This window comes from Elephas maximus, chromosome 10 (genome assembly GCF_024166365.1).
Source record: "Elephas maximus indicus isolate mEleMax1 chromosome 10, mEleMax1 primary haplotype, whole genome shotgun sequence".
NCBI lineage: Eukaryota > Metazoa > Chordata > Mammalia > Proboscidea > Elephantidae > Elephas > Elephas maximus.
The window spans coordinates 106,124,525-106,140,929 of NC_064828.1; the positions used below are offsets into that span (position 1 = coordinate 106,124,525).

General features: G+C 53.0%; 1 protein-coding gene across 1 annotated transcript in view; it reads left to right on the forward strand.

Annotated features, from left to right (window-relative positions):
• The first annotated feature begins 1,278 nt into the window (after window positions 1–1,278).
• The window catches only part of RIN3 (Ras and Rab interactor 3), a 152,261-nt gene continuing 137,134 nt past the window's right edge, over window positions 1,279–16,405 (forward strand). Inside the window, exon 1 of the mRNA XM_049899486.1 lies at window positions 1,279–1,414. Within this exon, the coding sequence (XP_049755443.1) occupies window positions 1,371–1,414 (44 nt within the window). The 5' untranslated portion in view covers window positions 1,279–1,370. The remainder of the gene's footprint in view (window positions 1,415–16,405) is intronic.

Sequence of the window (16,405 nt, forward strand, 5' to 3'; positions counted from 1 at the left end):
GTAGCTGCAATAATGGGCTCAAGTATAACAACCATTGTGAGGATGGCACAGGACTCAGCGGTGTTTCGTTCTGTTGTGCATGGGGTAGCTATGGGTTAGAACTGACTCAACGGCACCTAACAACAACAACAACATAATAGGGCAAGGGTGATGGGGTGTCACTTTCGTGATTAGGTCATGTAAGATCATGACTTCTATCTTGCTAGCAAACTCGCCGTACCTGTATTGCCTTCTCACCTTGCACACTTGGATAAAGCAAGAAGCTTTGTTGGAGATATACAAATGGCAAGGTATAGAGGATGGGCTCCAATCAGCAAGAAACTGGCTCTTCAGTCCAACGGCCTTCAAGGAACTGAATCCTGTCAACCATATGTGAGCTTGGAAGCAGATCCTTCCCCAGTCAAGCTTTCAGATGAGATTCTAGCCCCGGCCAAGGACTAGACTGAGGTAACCCGCCAGGGTCCAGTTCTGCCCAGACACTCCATGAAATGTTCTGGGGGCAGCCCGGGTTCAGTTTTTGAGTTCCTCGTCACTCTGAGGAGAGGCTACCTGCCCTCACCTGGATTGTGGGGACATTGTGTTCCTGTGAGTTGGCTGGCTTTCCCCCGGCTCCCATCTGGGTGTGGTTCCCAGCACACCCAGCATAGGTGAATTAGGTGAGCTGACTGCCTTGTGAGGTAGTGAGCTTTGTCAGTGAAAGTGTCCAAAAAGAGGCAAAGTAGTCACCTGTCAGGGATGTGGACGAGGGGCTCTGCTTGTGGTCTGGAGCTACCCTGGGCGATTTTGAGGCCCACAGGGGTGAGAGGCAAAGCGGGAGCTCTCTGTCCAGCGAGGGCCGGCCAGAGCGGTTTAGGCTTCCCCACCTTCCTGCCGGGGAGCGGCTGCCTTTCCACGCGACCCTTCGCCAAGCTGGAGTCTTTTCTCTGAGTTTCTCTCCAGGGTTCCCCGGAGCCCCGCGCGCCGCCCGAGCCGCAGCCGCAGCCCGCGTAGGCAGCCCGGCGGCGGGTCCGGCGCCTTGGCCCGGCACCGCCCGCCGTCAGGCCCGGCCCCAGGGGCGCGGCCGCTGGCTTCCGTCTCCGCAGGGGGCTCCGGGCCGTGGGCCGCCGGATGGCTCCTGACAAAAACCCCTTGACCACCAAGGCCAGCCTCTTCCTGAAAGCCCTGCTCGCTCAGATACAGGAAGTGGAAACGAGCGAACAGCCCGGAGCGCGGCCGCGGCGGTTGCTCCACTCGCCGCGGGGCTGGCAGCGGGGCCAGCCCGGGCCCTTCCCACGGGCCAGCGCCAAGGGCATGCGGGCGCCCGGGCCACCGCGGCCCGCCCGTCCCGACCCCTGAGCCCCTCGGTCCTCTGTCTCGCGGCTGCTGGCGGCATGATCCGACGGGCCGGGGCGCCAGTGCGCGGGGACCCCACGGGGTAAGTGCGGGCGGGCGCCCCCTCTCTGCGCATCCCAAATCGCCTTCCCCTACTCCAGGAGTTTCCGAAGCTCCGGAGAGGAGCCCTGGCGCTGGGACCTCGGGAGTGACATACCGAGACCGACCCCCGGTAGCAGCCAAAGCCGGGCCCGCGAGTCTGCGGGGAAAGGGGCGGTCCTGGTGACTTTGCAGGACTCGGCGACTTGGCTAAACTTTTCCGCCCAGGCGCTGCTCCCCGGGAACGCAGCGGGGAAGTTCGGCCCGGCTCGAGCGGGTGCTAAGCAGGCGTCGCTACCTGTCAGAGCTGGGGCCCCGGGACTGTGTGGACGCGGCCCCTTCTCCCGCGTACTGCCAGGCCTGTACGTTGGATGCAAACACGCGCCGTCCCGGCCCAGCCAGCCTCCCGCGTCTGCCGCTCCGCCTGCACCCTTCGCGCGTCCTCGGGCTCTGGGACTCGGCCGGGCGTTGGGTGAGGGGCCAGGATCCCCGGAACTCGGGCCCCCGCGACCGCAGCTGACCGGCCCGCCTAGACCAAGGGCACACCGGGATCCCCACCCCACCCCCGGCCCAGGCTGATACTGTGACCTTCGGACCCGCCCTGGCCAAGCCTGAGGCTTGGGTAGGGTCCTGAGCGCGCGCACGGGCTGCCCGTGGCCTGTGGGATCCCCCGGGGCGAAAGCCCAGCTTGGAGTGCGTGAAATCCAGCCGGTGTGGGAACCGGCTTCTGAGAAGGGTTCCTGGTGCCTAGTTTCATGCCCTACGCCCCTACTTCGCGACCTGGGGCTTCAGGACACCACTGCTTTGGGCTGCTCTCCGCGGAGAAAGTCCCCACGACGCGCCCAGCCCAGAGGAAGTCAGGGGTAGCTACTAGGCTGGAAGCTTCAGGTGTTGGGGACGCTCCAGGTGTGAGGTGAATTCCTGAGAAGGCCCCTCAGAACCTTACAGAGTGTCAAGTTTGATGGGCGTGTCTGGGGGGAGCCATTGCCGTCTTTTGGTTGATAAGTCCGGGGCCAGCTTGTGTGATGGACACCTCGCCGCTAGCCTGGCTAAGCCCAGTGACCTCATCTCCAAGGCCTCTGTGCTCCTCTTCGTAAAACCCGAGGGTGGGGCCATCTCGGTCCATTATTCGCCCACCGCCCTGCAGTCCCCAGTTGGCCGGCAGCTGGAGATGACAGGCTTCCAATAGGGCGGGGTGGGAGGGGCTGCGGGATGGCCCAGAGGGGCCTTGAGCTCATCTGGATCCTCTCCCTTCCTTACTTTCCCCCCTCCCCCACCGGGCCTCAGTCCGGAAATTCTGGCTGAATGGCTTTCCCTGGGACATGACCTCTGAAAAGGCCAATGCCATCCGGTGGGAGGAAGTTGGAATTCCTTGACCCACTGGGTGGAAAGCACCCCCCCCGCCCCCCCGCCCCGGGAAGGGGCCCCCTTGAGCCAGTGTCTGCTACACCAGGGATTGGTGCCTGGAGCCTGCAAGCAAATTTCCCAGGAGAAATGGGAGGTGAGGGGTCACCTGACCTCACCAACTTCCCATTTCCCCAGGGCTGACCCGGCCTGACCCACTTCTGGCCTTTTTTTGTTCCTCAGTTAGTTATTTAACCTCTCTGTGTCTAGGCTTCACCAAAATAACCAAACCAGTTGCCCTTGAACCCAACTCAGCAACCCTATAGGACAAAGTAGAAGTGCCCCATAGGGTTTCCAAGGCTGTAATCTTTATGAAAGCAGACTGCCACATCTTTCTCCCAAGGAGCAGCTGGTGGGTTCCAACCACTGACCTTTCAGTTAGCAGCTGAGCTCCTAACCATTATTCCTCCGGAATTCCTTTTCTTATCTATAAAATAAGGGTAAGCAATGGTACCTACTTCTTGCAGTTGTTTTGAGGATTAAATGAGATAACGCATAGATAGCGTTAGCACATTAGCCTGTAGGGTAGATAGTAAACCCTCAATAAAACCCAAAACCAAACCCCCTGCCATCGAGTCGGTTCTGACTCATAGCAACCCTATAAGACAGAGTAGAACTGCCCTGTAAGGTTTCCAAGGAGCAGCTGGTGGATTCAAATTGCCAACCTTTTGGTTAGCAGCAGAGCTCTTAACCACTGTGCCAGCCGGGCTTCAAAACCTCAAGTTATTACTATCATCATTTGTTGAGTGTGACCCCTCTGTTTGCCAGCTGTGTAGCCTTGAACATCAACCTGATCTCTGCCTCGTCTGTGAATTGGGGATGATAGTAACACCTACTTCAGAGGAAAGGAGCCCTGCTGGCACAGTGGTTAAGCTCTCACAAGGTCAGCGGTTCAGACCTACCAGCCACTCTGTGGGAAAAAAGATGTGCCAGTCTGCTTCCATAAAGTTTACAGCCTTGGAAACACTATGAGGCAGTTCTACTCTGTTCTACCGGGTCGCTATGAGTCATAATCAACTCCATGGCAATGCCTTTTACTTCATAGGATTTTTTGTTTTGAAAATTGGATGAATTAATATTTTCAAAGCACTTAGAACCGTGCCTGACACGTTGTGAGTGTTATATGAATATTGGTTTGTTTGCTTTATTTTAGAGAACATTTTGGATTGGAAGCGTTCCTAGATGGCATTTCATTTAACTTGGTACCCAGTATACAAATCCCCTTTACCACCTTCCTGAAAGGTGCTTGCACGCCTCCAGTGACGGAGAGCTTACTACCGCTGGTGGCAGCCCTCTGACAGGCAGATACCTAAGAAAGGACTTCCTTAACTTGAGTTACGGTTTGCCTCCCTCAACTTCTACCATTTGGGATCCCGTTCTCCCCTTGGGAGAGAGAGAGCATTTGACTGTCAAGTATTAAAAGGCAGTTCTCAGGTGTGCCCCACCCCACCCCCAGCTGCCCGTGTTCCCTGGCCTGCACATTGCCTGTGCTACAGTGCCCAAAGATTATAAGGAGAAAGTATTAATAGCCCTCACCCCCAGATCCTGCTGGCTAGTCAGGGCCGAGTCCTGAGTCCTAGGCCAAGTTCATCTTTCCATCCCGCTCTCCCCCAACCCGCTTCTCCTCTCTGGCAGGGGATGTTCAGACACCTGGGGGAATGCCTCTCTCCCCCCTCCCAGGGGCTAGGATGGTGTGTCTCTTGGGTGTGGGCCCCTAGAATCTAAGTCTAGAGACCTTGTCAAGCAAACTGTCTTTGTTATCTAGTGCTGCTGTAACAGAAATACCACAAGTGGGTGGCATTAACCAACAGAAATTTATTTTCTCATAGTGAAGAGGCTAGAAGTCTGGATTCAGGGTGCCAGCTGGAGAAATGCTCTCTCTGCTTCCTCGGGAAGAAAAATCCTTGTCTCAGCTTCTCTAGCCCAGGCTTCTTTCTCTCATCATGCCTGCTCACCTCAGCCCCTGATCTGCTCTCTCTCTCTCTTTTTTTTTTTTTTTATCTCAACCCTGATTAGTTTTAAGACACACCAACACTAATATGGCTGCCTTACTAACATAGCAAAGAAAACTCTATTCTCAAACAGGATTACCTCCACCAGTATAGTGGTCAGGACACCAACAAATATTTCAGGGGACACAATTCAATCCATAATCCAACAGTCTACTTCTGTTAGAAAATTCAGCTGGGGAGATAAAATGCAGACAGGCAGCCATGTGCCTCAGGCGCGAAAGCTTTCTCACACCGTTCAGGTTCTGGGCTCTGCCGTTCATTCAAGGTTTGTGCAGCAAAGTGGCACTGCTCTAGGTCAGGGCCCAGCATTAAACCAAGCCACTGCCCGCTTGGAGTTGACACTCCATGAGGAAAGAACAGAGAGTAAGGGTAAGGGGCATGGGGAACCCAGACGGGCCTTCCAGAGCAGGTGGTCAGGGAGGCCTGCTCTGAGGAGGTGGCCTCTGGTAGAGGCCTGAAGGAAGTGGGCAGTTCAGGCAAATGCCTGGAGGCCAAGTGCTTGGTGTGTTGGGAACTCCAGGCCAGCATGGCTAGAGTAAAGGGAGACAGGACAGAAGGCGGTGGATCAGGCAGGCCCTTGCAGTCGAGCACACTGTGAGTGGGACGGGACCTGCAGGGGTTTAAACAGAGGGACCTGATCCCACGTGGCTTTGCACAGGATCACTCTGGCCTTCGTATCAAGGACACGGGCTGCAGCGGAACAGAAGCGGAAGCAGGGTGATCTGCAGAGAGACCCTGTGGTGGCCAGGAGAGAGGGGTGGTGGCTGGACGGTGGCAGTGTGAGATTTGCTGATGGAGTGGAGGTGAGGTGGGAGAGAAAGTGGGGCAAGGGTGAGGATGACTGGGGTGAAGCCGTGACTGCCAGGGGGCTGTGCTTCAGGGGACAGATGCCAGACTGTGATGGAGGGTGTCACCTTAGGATGTGTGTGCTCAGAGCCCACTCAACCTATCCACTATGGGGGGGGGCTGGGGGGGGCAAGCAGGTACGGGGGCCTTGCCCGTCCACAGTGGGGGTGGGGGCGGCCAAGCAGGTACTCCGGACCTGCCCATCCACAGTGGGGGTAGGAGCAGCCGAGCAGGTACCCCAGACCTGCTCATCTACAATAGGGGTGGGGGTGGCCAAGCAGGTACCCTAGGCCTGCTCACCGTGGTAGCAGAGTAATTGCACATTCATGTGTTTGTTATATTGAGGGTCTGCTGAAGATTTCACTGGAAAAAATGTGGCTGTCACTGACCTAATCCAGTCCCCTAATTTAATGACAATGAAACGAAGACCAGAGAGAGGAAGTGCCTCATCCAAGGTCATGGGAGCTAGAGGTGGAGCTGGGCCTAGAATGTGGGTCTCCTGAGCCTGCGAAGCGCTGCCTAGGCAAGGCCCTAGGGTCTGGGAGAGCCCCACCTTCTGCCTTACACTTGGCGATGCAAGGAAGATGAGGAACCACTTGAGAGGTGTTCTCAGCCCCTCCAGACTCTGAGATGGGCTGCTGAGTTCAGGGTTGGAGGCTCTTCCAGGGCAGGGTCCACCCAGTGGTGAATTTAGGGTCCCAGCCCAGAGCTCCAGCTCTCCCCGCTGACCTGGGCTGCTTTCGGGTGGGCTGCTTTCAGGGACAAATGCTCCCAAGTAGTTCTGGCTGGCCCTCAATTGGGAGACCCACCTCTGTCCACTCCTTAACAAAGACTATGGGCCACAAGTCAGCGTGAGTTACCTCAGGGGCTCAGGCCTGCACTTCTGGGCCCTGAGAATCCCCTGTGCGTCCCCTGGGAAGCAGCAGAGAGTGCAGGGGGTGGGGTGCAGGGCCTAGCTTGGGAGAGGATGTCAGCCTATTTCCCCTGAGGGCTTCCTGCCCATCTCCCCTTCACCCCTGCTGCCTCCCTATCCCAAGCCTGGGTCCCTGTTTTGTGATCTGTGTTGAGGTCCTGAGCTGTAAAAGCTTGAAGTGTTGGAGCACCTGTTTAACCCAGGGGATCCAGAAATCAAGAACTGAACCCCACCAGGAGTGGGTATAAGCCAGAAGCAGAGGGAAGCGTGGTATTCAAGGGAGGACACACATGGACCTCAGGAGGCTGAGGTGGCCTTCGGTGCCTGCTAGCCACAGTCCAGAGCTGAGAGAAGGAAAGAAGGTAACCGACAACCCCAGAGTCTCTCCCTCCAAGCCCTCGCAGTTTCCACCTGTGGCAGGGAGATTCAGGCAATGACAAATGGGCAGAATCAGGCAGTACAGAGGAGGGGCAAGCTAGGGGGAGGGGGTGCCTGAGCCAGGGCACAGAGGTGGGAAAGCATGCAGCAGGACTAGGGAAGCAGAGGTCTACCCGACGGCCAGCACTCAGAGTCACAGTGTGCACACTGCTGACCAGGTATCAGGGCCTGAGAGAAAGTAAGTTTTGATGTGAGTGAGATTGATGGAAAAGGGGTAAAAGCATGAAGGGGGCTGTCCCCAGGGCCCCATCCTGGGCCCAGGCCACTCTTGGTGGTCTGGGGGACCTATGGGCCCAGAAAGAGCCCCAACGTGGGGGAACTGACACAAAAAGCCCCTTAGCTTCCTGTTTGCCCCCAACTGTCTGTCCCTCATTAAGGAGTCACCTTTAGAAGGGAGTGGGGGTGGTGAGTCATGTTATTCTTGGGAAATTGGCTTAGTGCTGTTCTGATGGCAACTCTAGAACTTTTTGTCTGTGTAACTATTACACTGAACCTATGGTTTATTCTGAGAAGCTAGGAAGTTGAAATGCTTCTGCCCTCCAGGGGTATCCAAAACCTGGTTTCCCCAAGATTGGAGCTAAAGATGGAAATCCCAATTTTAAGGACTTTTCCAAATGTTGATCTCCTCTCCTCCCCGCTTCCCTCAAATGAGCCCCTCCAGGGGCATGGTTCTCTTTGATAGAGATGGAGACAGCCATTACAACTGCTGCTGAGCATGTTCCCCCATGACCTCTAGTCACCCTCAGGTGCCACACTGTCCTGTTAAAAGTCCCCGTGGGGAAGTCCTGTCTTCCATACCCCGCTCCAGTTCTGTCCGAAGCCAACCAATGCATAGCTGTCCTCCCCAGACAAACCCGTCACCTCCACCCCTTTGCCCATGAACTTCCTTCTGCCTGGGAATGTTGCCTCTCTGAGCCTTCTGCCCTTTTTAAAGGCTTGCTTCCTCCATGAAGCCTTCTGTCTACTCCAACCCACGGGGATTGCTTGCTCTTTTTCCGGTACACATACCCTTCTTTTCACGAACCACTTGTTTGCCTAGCAATGTTGGAGAAGCCAAAAACCCCTTTAATATCAGGTTATAAACATCCAGAGAAAAGGGCCAGATCTTTTAGTTCCATATTCTTCTGTCCTGCACACAGTTGGCACTGCATACATGCTTGAGGATGCTGATAGACTGAATGGGATTCCAAAGGTCGCCTCTCAGCCTTCTCTTCTGTGTCCTGAGGCATATGAATTTCTGGGGGGAGGGGGACCGGGAGGGTTGGGTCCCTGGACTGCAGAAGTGAGGAGCTCAACAGCAGTTGGTGACACCCCTCCTGGGTGACCCTTCCCAGTCTGGAAGGAGGAGGGTAGCTGGCACCTGTCCTTAATTTTGTCCCTAGCCTGCTCCCTACACTTCTGGGGAGTGCAGATGGGGAAGGGAGAAGCCAGCCCTGGCTCACGAGTTCATATTACATCCTCAGGCAAAAGAATGGAGATCAGCTGGGTGTACAGATTCTGGGGGGGGGGGGGGGGGTTGCAAATGCAGGTACGTGGTCCACTGAGAAACTAGGAAAATGAGGATGTTGGTTGGTGTGTGTGTGTGTGCGTGCATGCACGCGCACGCACAGTCCTGCACACGTGTGTGGTCAGTGTATCATCTAAGCCACACTGTCTTTGCTTGGGCAGAACTGTGCTTTATCCTGAGATCACGGCTTTTTGCAGTGTTAAGCCTCCTTTCTTTTATAAAATGATTGGGTAAGTTGGTGGTGGTTGTTCGTTTTTAATATCTTTATTTGGTGCAATGAAAGGTTGCTGACAAAAGTCTGAGAAGCGCTGCTCTAGTTGCTTCAGTGGCATTTACGCATTTTGTACTCCCCCCGCCCCCCCGCCGCCCACCTTATACTTCCTCCCCCAAGCCTGGAACTGAGATAATCAACTTAATTGTATCCTCCTTTGCTGATTTGGAAGAGGCTTGAGGACTTTGCATGCTGTGGGACGTCAGTAGGGCTGGGGGATATCTCTAGGGTCCTGTGTCCTCTGGTGTTTTGGGATTTTAGTGTAGGGAACAAGTCTCTCTCTGGACCTCGGTTTCCCCACCTGAGAAACAAGCTTGGTGATCTCTGAGGTCCCTGCTCAGTCTGACATTCTGTGATTCTGGGAATTACTGGCTAGCAGGCAGCAGAAGCTGGTATTCTGGAGGAAAATTAGAGTTCAGGGGACTGAAGTGCCAGTTGGAGATGAGGTAGCCTTGTAGAACAGTCTAGAACATGTGGGTACATTTTCATAGAAACAAAGAACCATAAAGGAGACTTCTGGGCCATCACCCTGACCAAATGCCTGAAAGGAAATGTTTGTTCACTGCTGTGGGTTTGTTTTTTTTTTAACTTGTCTTGAAAAAAAGTACATCAGTTTTGGGGGCCCACTTTAGGTAGAGGCTCGTAGCTTCCTAGTAGAACTTGCTGACTGGACAGTGGGTTGGGACAGTTTCTTTCAGGCGGGGAGCAATTGGGTTACATTGGAGTAGCCTCTCTCTGAGCATGGCTGGATCTGTGAGGTGGAGCCTGCAAGCCCTCCATCCACCCGCCATTTTGCGTCGGGGCTGTGGAGATTCTGAGAAGAATGGAGGCAGCCTCATGAGGTTCTGGCTGGGAAACCATCTGTGAAATCTGCCCCTGAGAGGGCTTGAGAGGGATGAGGTCTGAGGGGAGGCTGTACCATGGTGGGGAAGGGCGCTTAGGTGGGCCACAAGCTAAAGGAAGGAGCTCCCTGCCAGGCTGCGGCCTCCCACAAGCACACCCAAGGCTGCTCAAGATAGCCAGCCTGTCCCTGCGCAGGCGGGGGTGGCAGACGACACTGTGTCTCCCATCCCCCCACACAGTGACACACAGTGAAATCAGTCCCTTCCTTCCTATCAGAGTAGCCTTGAAAGAGAAGAAAGGGGTGGGCAGGTATAGTGGAGCCCTCATCTCAGCTTGGGTCCCTCAGGGCAGCGGGGAGGGCCTTACTGACTCCATATCTGTGTGGCTCTGAGCCTCAGGCCTTTTATAGAAGAGTCTGGCAGCTGCCATCAGGACCTCAGCCTCTCTCTCACTCTCCTCACCTGCCAGCCAGGCCCTGCACAGCCTCAGGCACGCCTCTTCACAGGGGTACGGAGGTCGAGGGGACAGAAACAGCTCTGGTGGTCAGGAGCTTTGAAAGTGGCAGCAGACCCCTCCCATCTTATTAATGATTCCAGGATGCCTGCACCTCTATCAGTACACATTTGAAAGAATGAACCAGCCTGCCACAAAATGGCAGTTCCCTTTTAGAAGAAACGCTTCAGGGAGCAGTTGTGGTCAATGCCTGCTGCCCTGTGTGCAGCCGCTGCAGTACACGCTTAGGCCACATCCTATGGGGTAATGGTGCCAGCCAGGGCTGCACCCTCCTGCCTGGGCCAAGACAGGGTGAGCTGTTCCCCAGAGCTTGGCCCCACCCCAACCCTGGGGTCCTGGGGAGGTAAGGATTTGAGGAAAAGGACGCTAGAGAGGGGACCTTTGAGCCTGTCGGTGAAGGAGTGCTCTAGAGGGGCTCCCCTACAGGATATGCCCCCCTATGAAGGTGACCCCCGTTTCATCACTGACTTTGGAATCTTTAACAAAGCCAAAAAACTTTTACTCTCTAGTTAAGTGATGACCCTTTAAATGACAAACACCATGAGTGACAAGGCAGGTGTCAGGGACTGATAGAAGAGTTTTCTAGAGGGGTGGAGTGGGACAGCCCAGATAAAGGGGAGAGGACCGCAAGGGGGAGCAGAGAAGCCTTCCTCCTCCACAGGTTTTCCCAGGGCTAAGCTGTCCCCTGTGACAATGGGTGTACTCCCTCACCCACCTCCTAAAAAAAAACCTAGGCCCGAAGAAATAAAGGGCTTTGCATTTAAAATTCACAATCTGATGGTCTCTGGCTACAGGAGTGAGCTGTCAAAGAATAATTCAGCAGGGGCCTCTTTCCCCAGCCTCCGCGTCCTCAGCTTCTTTAATCTTCTACGTGAACATCAGAAATTGATCATGTAATTTCCTCTAGGGATATTGCTGTTCAAAGTAAGGACTTAGCTCACTACCGATGGCACCTGAGGACAGCATTTATTGTGCTTGCTTCTTTCTGTTCTTGATGTTTTTGACAGTGCATCCATCTAAAATATACCCAGGGATTCTTCTCTCAGTGAATGTTGTCTTCATCCATCCACCTATCCAGGTATACCTCCACCTACCCAACTATCAACCCATCCATCCATCTATTCATTCATCCACCCATCCATCCATTCACCTATCCATCCACCTACCCATCATCTATCTGTCCATCCATCCATCCATCCATCCATCCATCCATCCATCCATCCATCCATCCATCCATCCATCATCCATCCATCCATCCATCCATCCATCCATCCATCCATCCATCCATCCATCCATCCATCCATCCATCCATCCATCCATTTACCAAATACTTGTTGAACATCTGGGAGTTTCCAGATTACCTCCTAGGGAAAATAAGACAAATGCACACAATATTTTAAAAAAAGCTGCTGAGGAGTTCTTACACTTAGCTGTGGTGAGCAGGAAGGACTCCCTGGCAGAGATGGCATTTGGGTTAGGCCTTGAAGAATGAGTAGGATTTTAACAGCTGATACTGAATATATATGGAGAAGGGTCTTCCAGATAGTGTACAACAGTGGGAAGGGACAGATTGTGTGGGACAGTCCTAAAGGGCCCAATACAGGGGGCAGGGAGAATGGGTTCAGTGTGTGATAGGCCTGGAAAGGAAGCTGGGGCCCATACTGGCAGAAGAGTTTGAATTTTACCATGATGGCGAGGACCAAGGGCTCTCCCACTTACTTGCTCGGCGACCCTGGGCAAGACACTGAACCTGCCAGAACATCGCCTTTCTCATCTGCCAAGTTGGGGATAACGATCCCTACCTCGCAGGGTTGCAGCCAGGATTACTTGAGGTGACGTGCCTAGCCCTTTGGACTGTGAGATCAGTTGGGGGAAGTTACCTGTACGTGTGGGGTGGGAGCAGGTGTGCAGTTAGGGCTGTTGATTTTCCAAAAGAAATTTTATTGTATACTTGAAAAAGTTCACACACAGGTACACAAAAAATTTAAAGCATCAAACACTTTTATCCCTTTGAATCTGTGCCTAGTCGAAATGCGTGTTTACACAATTGTCCTTACACGGTTTGGATCTGTGTGTACGGGTTATTTTGTGTTCCTCTTTTTTTTTTTTGTAAACTTTATTTCCTGTACACATTCTACATGCCGTGCTGTGGACATGTGCTACCAACATAAGATCTTTGGTGGCCTTATCATGTTATGATTATTTTAAAGGATTGGTGTTGGCTTAGTCATTTGGCTGTGTTGACTTCTTAGCATCTTTCCAAGTCTGCTCTGTTTTAAATGAAACACCTGCAAACCCCGTGGTCCTAGGGTTTTGGGACCGCTTCCTTGGAGTCTGTCACCATCCTGGAGTCTTTGAGTTCAAGGTTGAAGTAAAGCCTGTTGATTACCCCCTGAATTTTGGACATAAAATTCAGCTGAACGTTTCCCAATTTTTTTTTTTTTTTTTTCCAGCTACATGTGGCCATGTGATTAAATTCAGGACAGTGGGGTACATGTGGGCAGGGCAATTTCTTTGGAGGTGTCCTCTTTCCTGTTGGCCGGAATGCAGATGTGATGGCTAGAGTTGGAGCAGCCATCTTGGACTCTGAGGTGAACTTGAGGAAGGAAGCCATGCAGGACGGAGCAACAATATAGTAGAGGTCTGGATCCCAGACATGGTGGAGTATCCTAGCCCTCTGTTCCCAACCCAGACTTTTAAATGAAAAAGGAATGCATGTCTATCTTGTTTAAGTTACTGTTATTTTAGATTTTCTGTTACAGCCAAAGTTAATTCTAACACAAAAAGTTTTATATCTCTTGTCACATAGTGCAAGGAATACTCAGCTGCAATTCCTTTTTTATTGGAGGTGGGAAGAAGATAGAGGAGAGAGGCGAGGCAGTTATGAGATTGGCTCAGGCTCTTGTTTCAAGGACTGGATTGTAAACATTTTTCATATTCATTGTTTATGAAATTTAAATTTCACCAGGAGCTTCAGACCTGTTATTTTGGTTTGTGATTCTGACTCCCAAATCCTTGTGTTTGGACTGAGCTAGATATTGCTGATCAAGGTAGCCACAGTCACCTCTCCCAGCCTCAGTTTCCTCATCTGTGGTTTGAATGAGAACTCTCCTAGGTTAACCCCGCCTGTGCTGGTGTTCTACAGCTCCGTCTGAGATTTGGTGTCCCACTCACACCAGCAGAATAAAGGCCCAGGGCCCAGTCTGAATAGCACCATGTTCTTACCAGCTGCCCTTCATTCATTCATTCATTCACTGTCTCTTTAAGAGAACTTGCTGGGTCCCAGGCTGGGCTTGTGCTGGCCCCTGGCCACTGGGAGTGTGCAGTGGATACCTTGCCTGTGGGTTCAGCCTCAGGAAAGGTTTGTCCTGAAATGGCTGGGGCTTGCCTTCTTCCCGGGGGCAGCACAGGCTTATCCGGGGCCTGAAGGAGCCTGCGTGGAGTCGTCCTTCCCAGTCCAGGATCACACCCTCAAGCCTGTGTCTGAGAGTCTCCACCGTGGCCTGGGATTCAGTGGGGTGCGCTGACTTGAGGGGATGAACAGTGACCCTTGAAGTAGCTTGGTGGACAGTCTGGGCTTTTCTTCCACCGGCCAAGTCAGTGTCCACCCCTGGTTCCAGCATCGTCAGGTATCAGAACTGAGCGCTGCCCTGGAGACCACCTAGTCCTTCTGACTCCTGGTTACAGATAAGGCTGTGGCTCCAAGGGGAAATGGTTCCTCAAAGTCTCACAGCTGGACCCGACACTTTGTGGGACTCCATGCAGGTACCCAGGTCGCTGCTTTGCATGAGGCCTGGTGATGGGGAAGGACGGACACCTCAGCCTCCACTGGCTGCCTCTCTCCGGCCTCTGGACGAGGCTGAGCTCTCTCCTGCCTCAGGGCCTAAGCTCACATGCCCCACCCCCACCTCCTCCAAGGAGGAGCCTCTAAGGCCACTGCGTGCAGTTGTGCAGGTTGTTCACTGCACAGACACTTTGCTGAGAGAGGGGCAGGTGGGGCTGAAATTGCTGAAACTCATTCGTTTCTTCCCTGCCCTCAGAAACCAGGTGCTTTTAGACCAGTTCTGACTCCTAGCAACCCCGCGTGTGTCAGAGTAGAACTGTGCTCCACAGGGTTTTCCGTGACTGATTTTATGAAAGTAGCTTGCCAGGGCTTTCTTCCAAGATACCTCTGGGTGGACTAGAACTGCCAACCTTTTGGTTAGCAGCTGAGCACGTGAACCATTTGCACCACCAGGGACTCCTCTCTGCCCTTATAGTTTTGCCTTTTTGAGTATGTCCTACAAGTGGCATCATCGAGCATGTCGCCTCGTGAATCCAGCTCCTGTCACTCAGCCTAATGCATTTGCGATCCAACATTTTGTCGCTGTCTCAGGAGTCTAATTTCCTTTTATCACTGAGAGTATTGCATTGTATGGATGTACCGGTTTGTTTATCCATTCACCCATGGGGCACATTTGGGTTACTTGCAGTTTTGGGCGATTACAAATAAAACCGTTACAAATGCTCTTGAACAGGTTTTTGGTAGCAGAGTCACATAGGCGGCCTTGCGGTTGGCTGCTGTGTGGGGAAGGGCAAGAGGGGGCCAGACAGGACGTGGGGAGACAGAGGAAGGCTACCGTAGGGTCTGAGCAGATAGTCATGGTGATCTGGCCCAGAGTCTCGGCAGCGGGGTGGACAGAAGTGGGGAGACGGGTGAATTAGGAGGCAGAGTGGGTGGAGTCGGTGGTGGATTGGGTGTGGAGTGATGGGGAGGGGAGACCACCTTACCTCTCTGGACACCTCCCCGAGGGAGAACAGCTGTGTGGCTCAGGGTGGCTGCCTGGGTGTGTGCATTAGGGAGGTAGAGCAGTACAGCGTCGTGGGTAAGGTTGCCCTGGAGCAAACTCAGGGTTCACGGTCCACACTCTACTTCAGGTTCCTCATCTGTAAAATGGGGGTAAAATATTCCCCTGAAGTCTTAAAACCAAGCAATAGTTTAGCTTAACTAGTAAATGATGTCTGCCTTGAGCATTGTGTTCTTTTAAGAACTACCTATATGGAATCAAAGTGATAACAGCAACTTGAAAGGTGAGATAGGAACCTTAGGGAACAGTGAGTTTGTGTTAATGGGGGAAGAGAAACTTAGAAAAGGAGGGTGAGAATGGTTGCACAACTCAAAGACTGTAATCAGTGTCACTAAACTACATGAAAAACTGTTGAATTGGTGTATGTTTTGCTGTGTATGTTCTCAACAACAGCAAAATAAATTTAAAAAAAAATTTAAATGAGGATAAAACAGTTCCTAATTCGTAGCGACCACCACCTGTCTGTCAGCTTGTTGTACTGTGGTATGTTGCTATGATGCTAGAAGCCCTGCCACCAGTGTTTCAAATACCAGCAGGAACACCCATGGTGGACAGGTTTCAGTGGAGCTTTCAGGCTAAGGCAGACTAGGAAGAAAGGCCTGGCCATCTACTTCTGAAGATCCACCAGTGAAAACCTACGGATTATGATAGACTAATATAGTGCTGGAAGAGGGCACGGGACTGGGCAATATTTTGTTCTGTTGTACATAAGGTTGCCATGAGTTGGAGGCAACTCAATGGCAACCAACAACAACAATTCTAAGAGGTGTTGTATTTCACATGGATTAGTATGAGTAATGAGCTTGGAATGGAGTCGGACAGAGTTCAACAATGTGAAGTGTTGTTCACCATCTTCTCGGGGGCCCCAACTCCACAGGCTTCTTGTCCATCCCACTCACCTGTCTGGCAGTGAGCTGCTTTGTGGGGTGGTCGGTAGGCCAGGTCTCTGGTGCCAGATCTGTCCCTGACTTGCTGTGTGACCTTGGGCTGGCTCCTTGACCTCTCTGATCATTGCCTCCGCTGTTCACGAAGCATGGAGGTACTGAGCTAGGCACAGTGACTCAGCAGCCCCCACACAGTAGGTACTTCATAAAAACATGACCAGGGAGGCCCAGGTGACTGGCTCTGGGGACACCCCCAGGCTTTGGAGTTGGCAGAGACTCCCTCTGCAATATTGTCCTCCCTCTTTGTTCCCAAATATATCCTCTGCCTCCAACAGGAGCTGCAGAGACAGCTGCCTAGTACCCTCAAGCATTTAGGCATTCCGTGGCGAGCTGGCACCTGGCCTGGTCTCCAAGGACAGAGGCATGGTGGGCCCCAGTTCAAATGACCCCACAGCTCCCAGGGCTCAGCCCCACTCTGAGGCCAGGTTCATGGGCAGGATTGGTGCCAGCCTAAAGA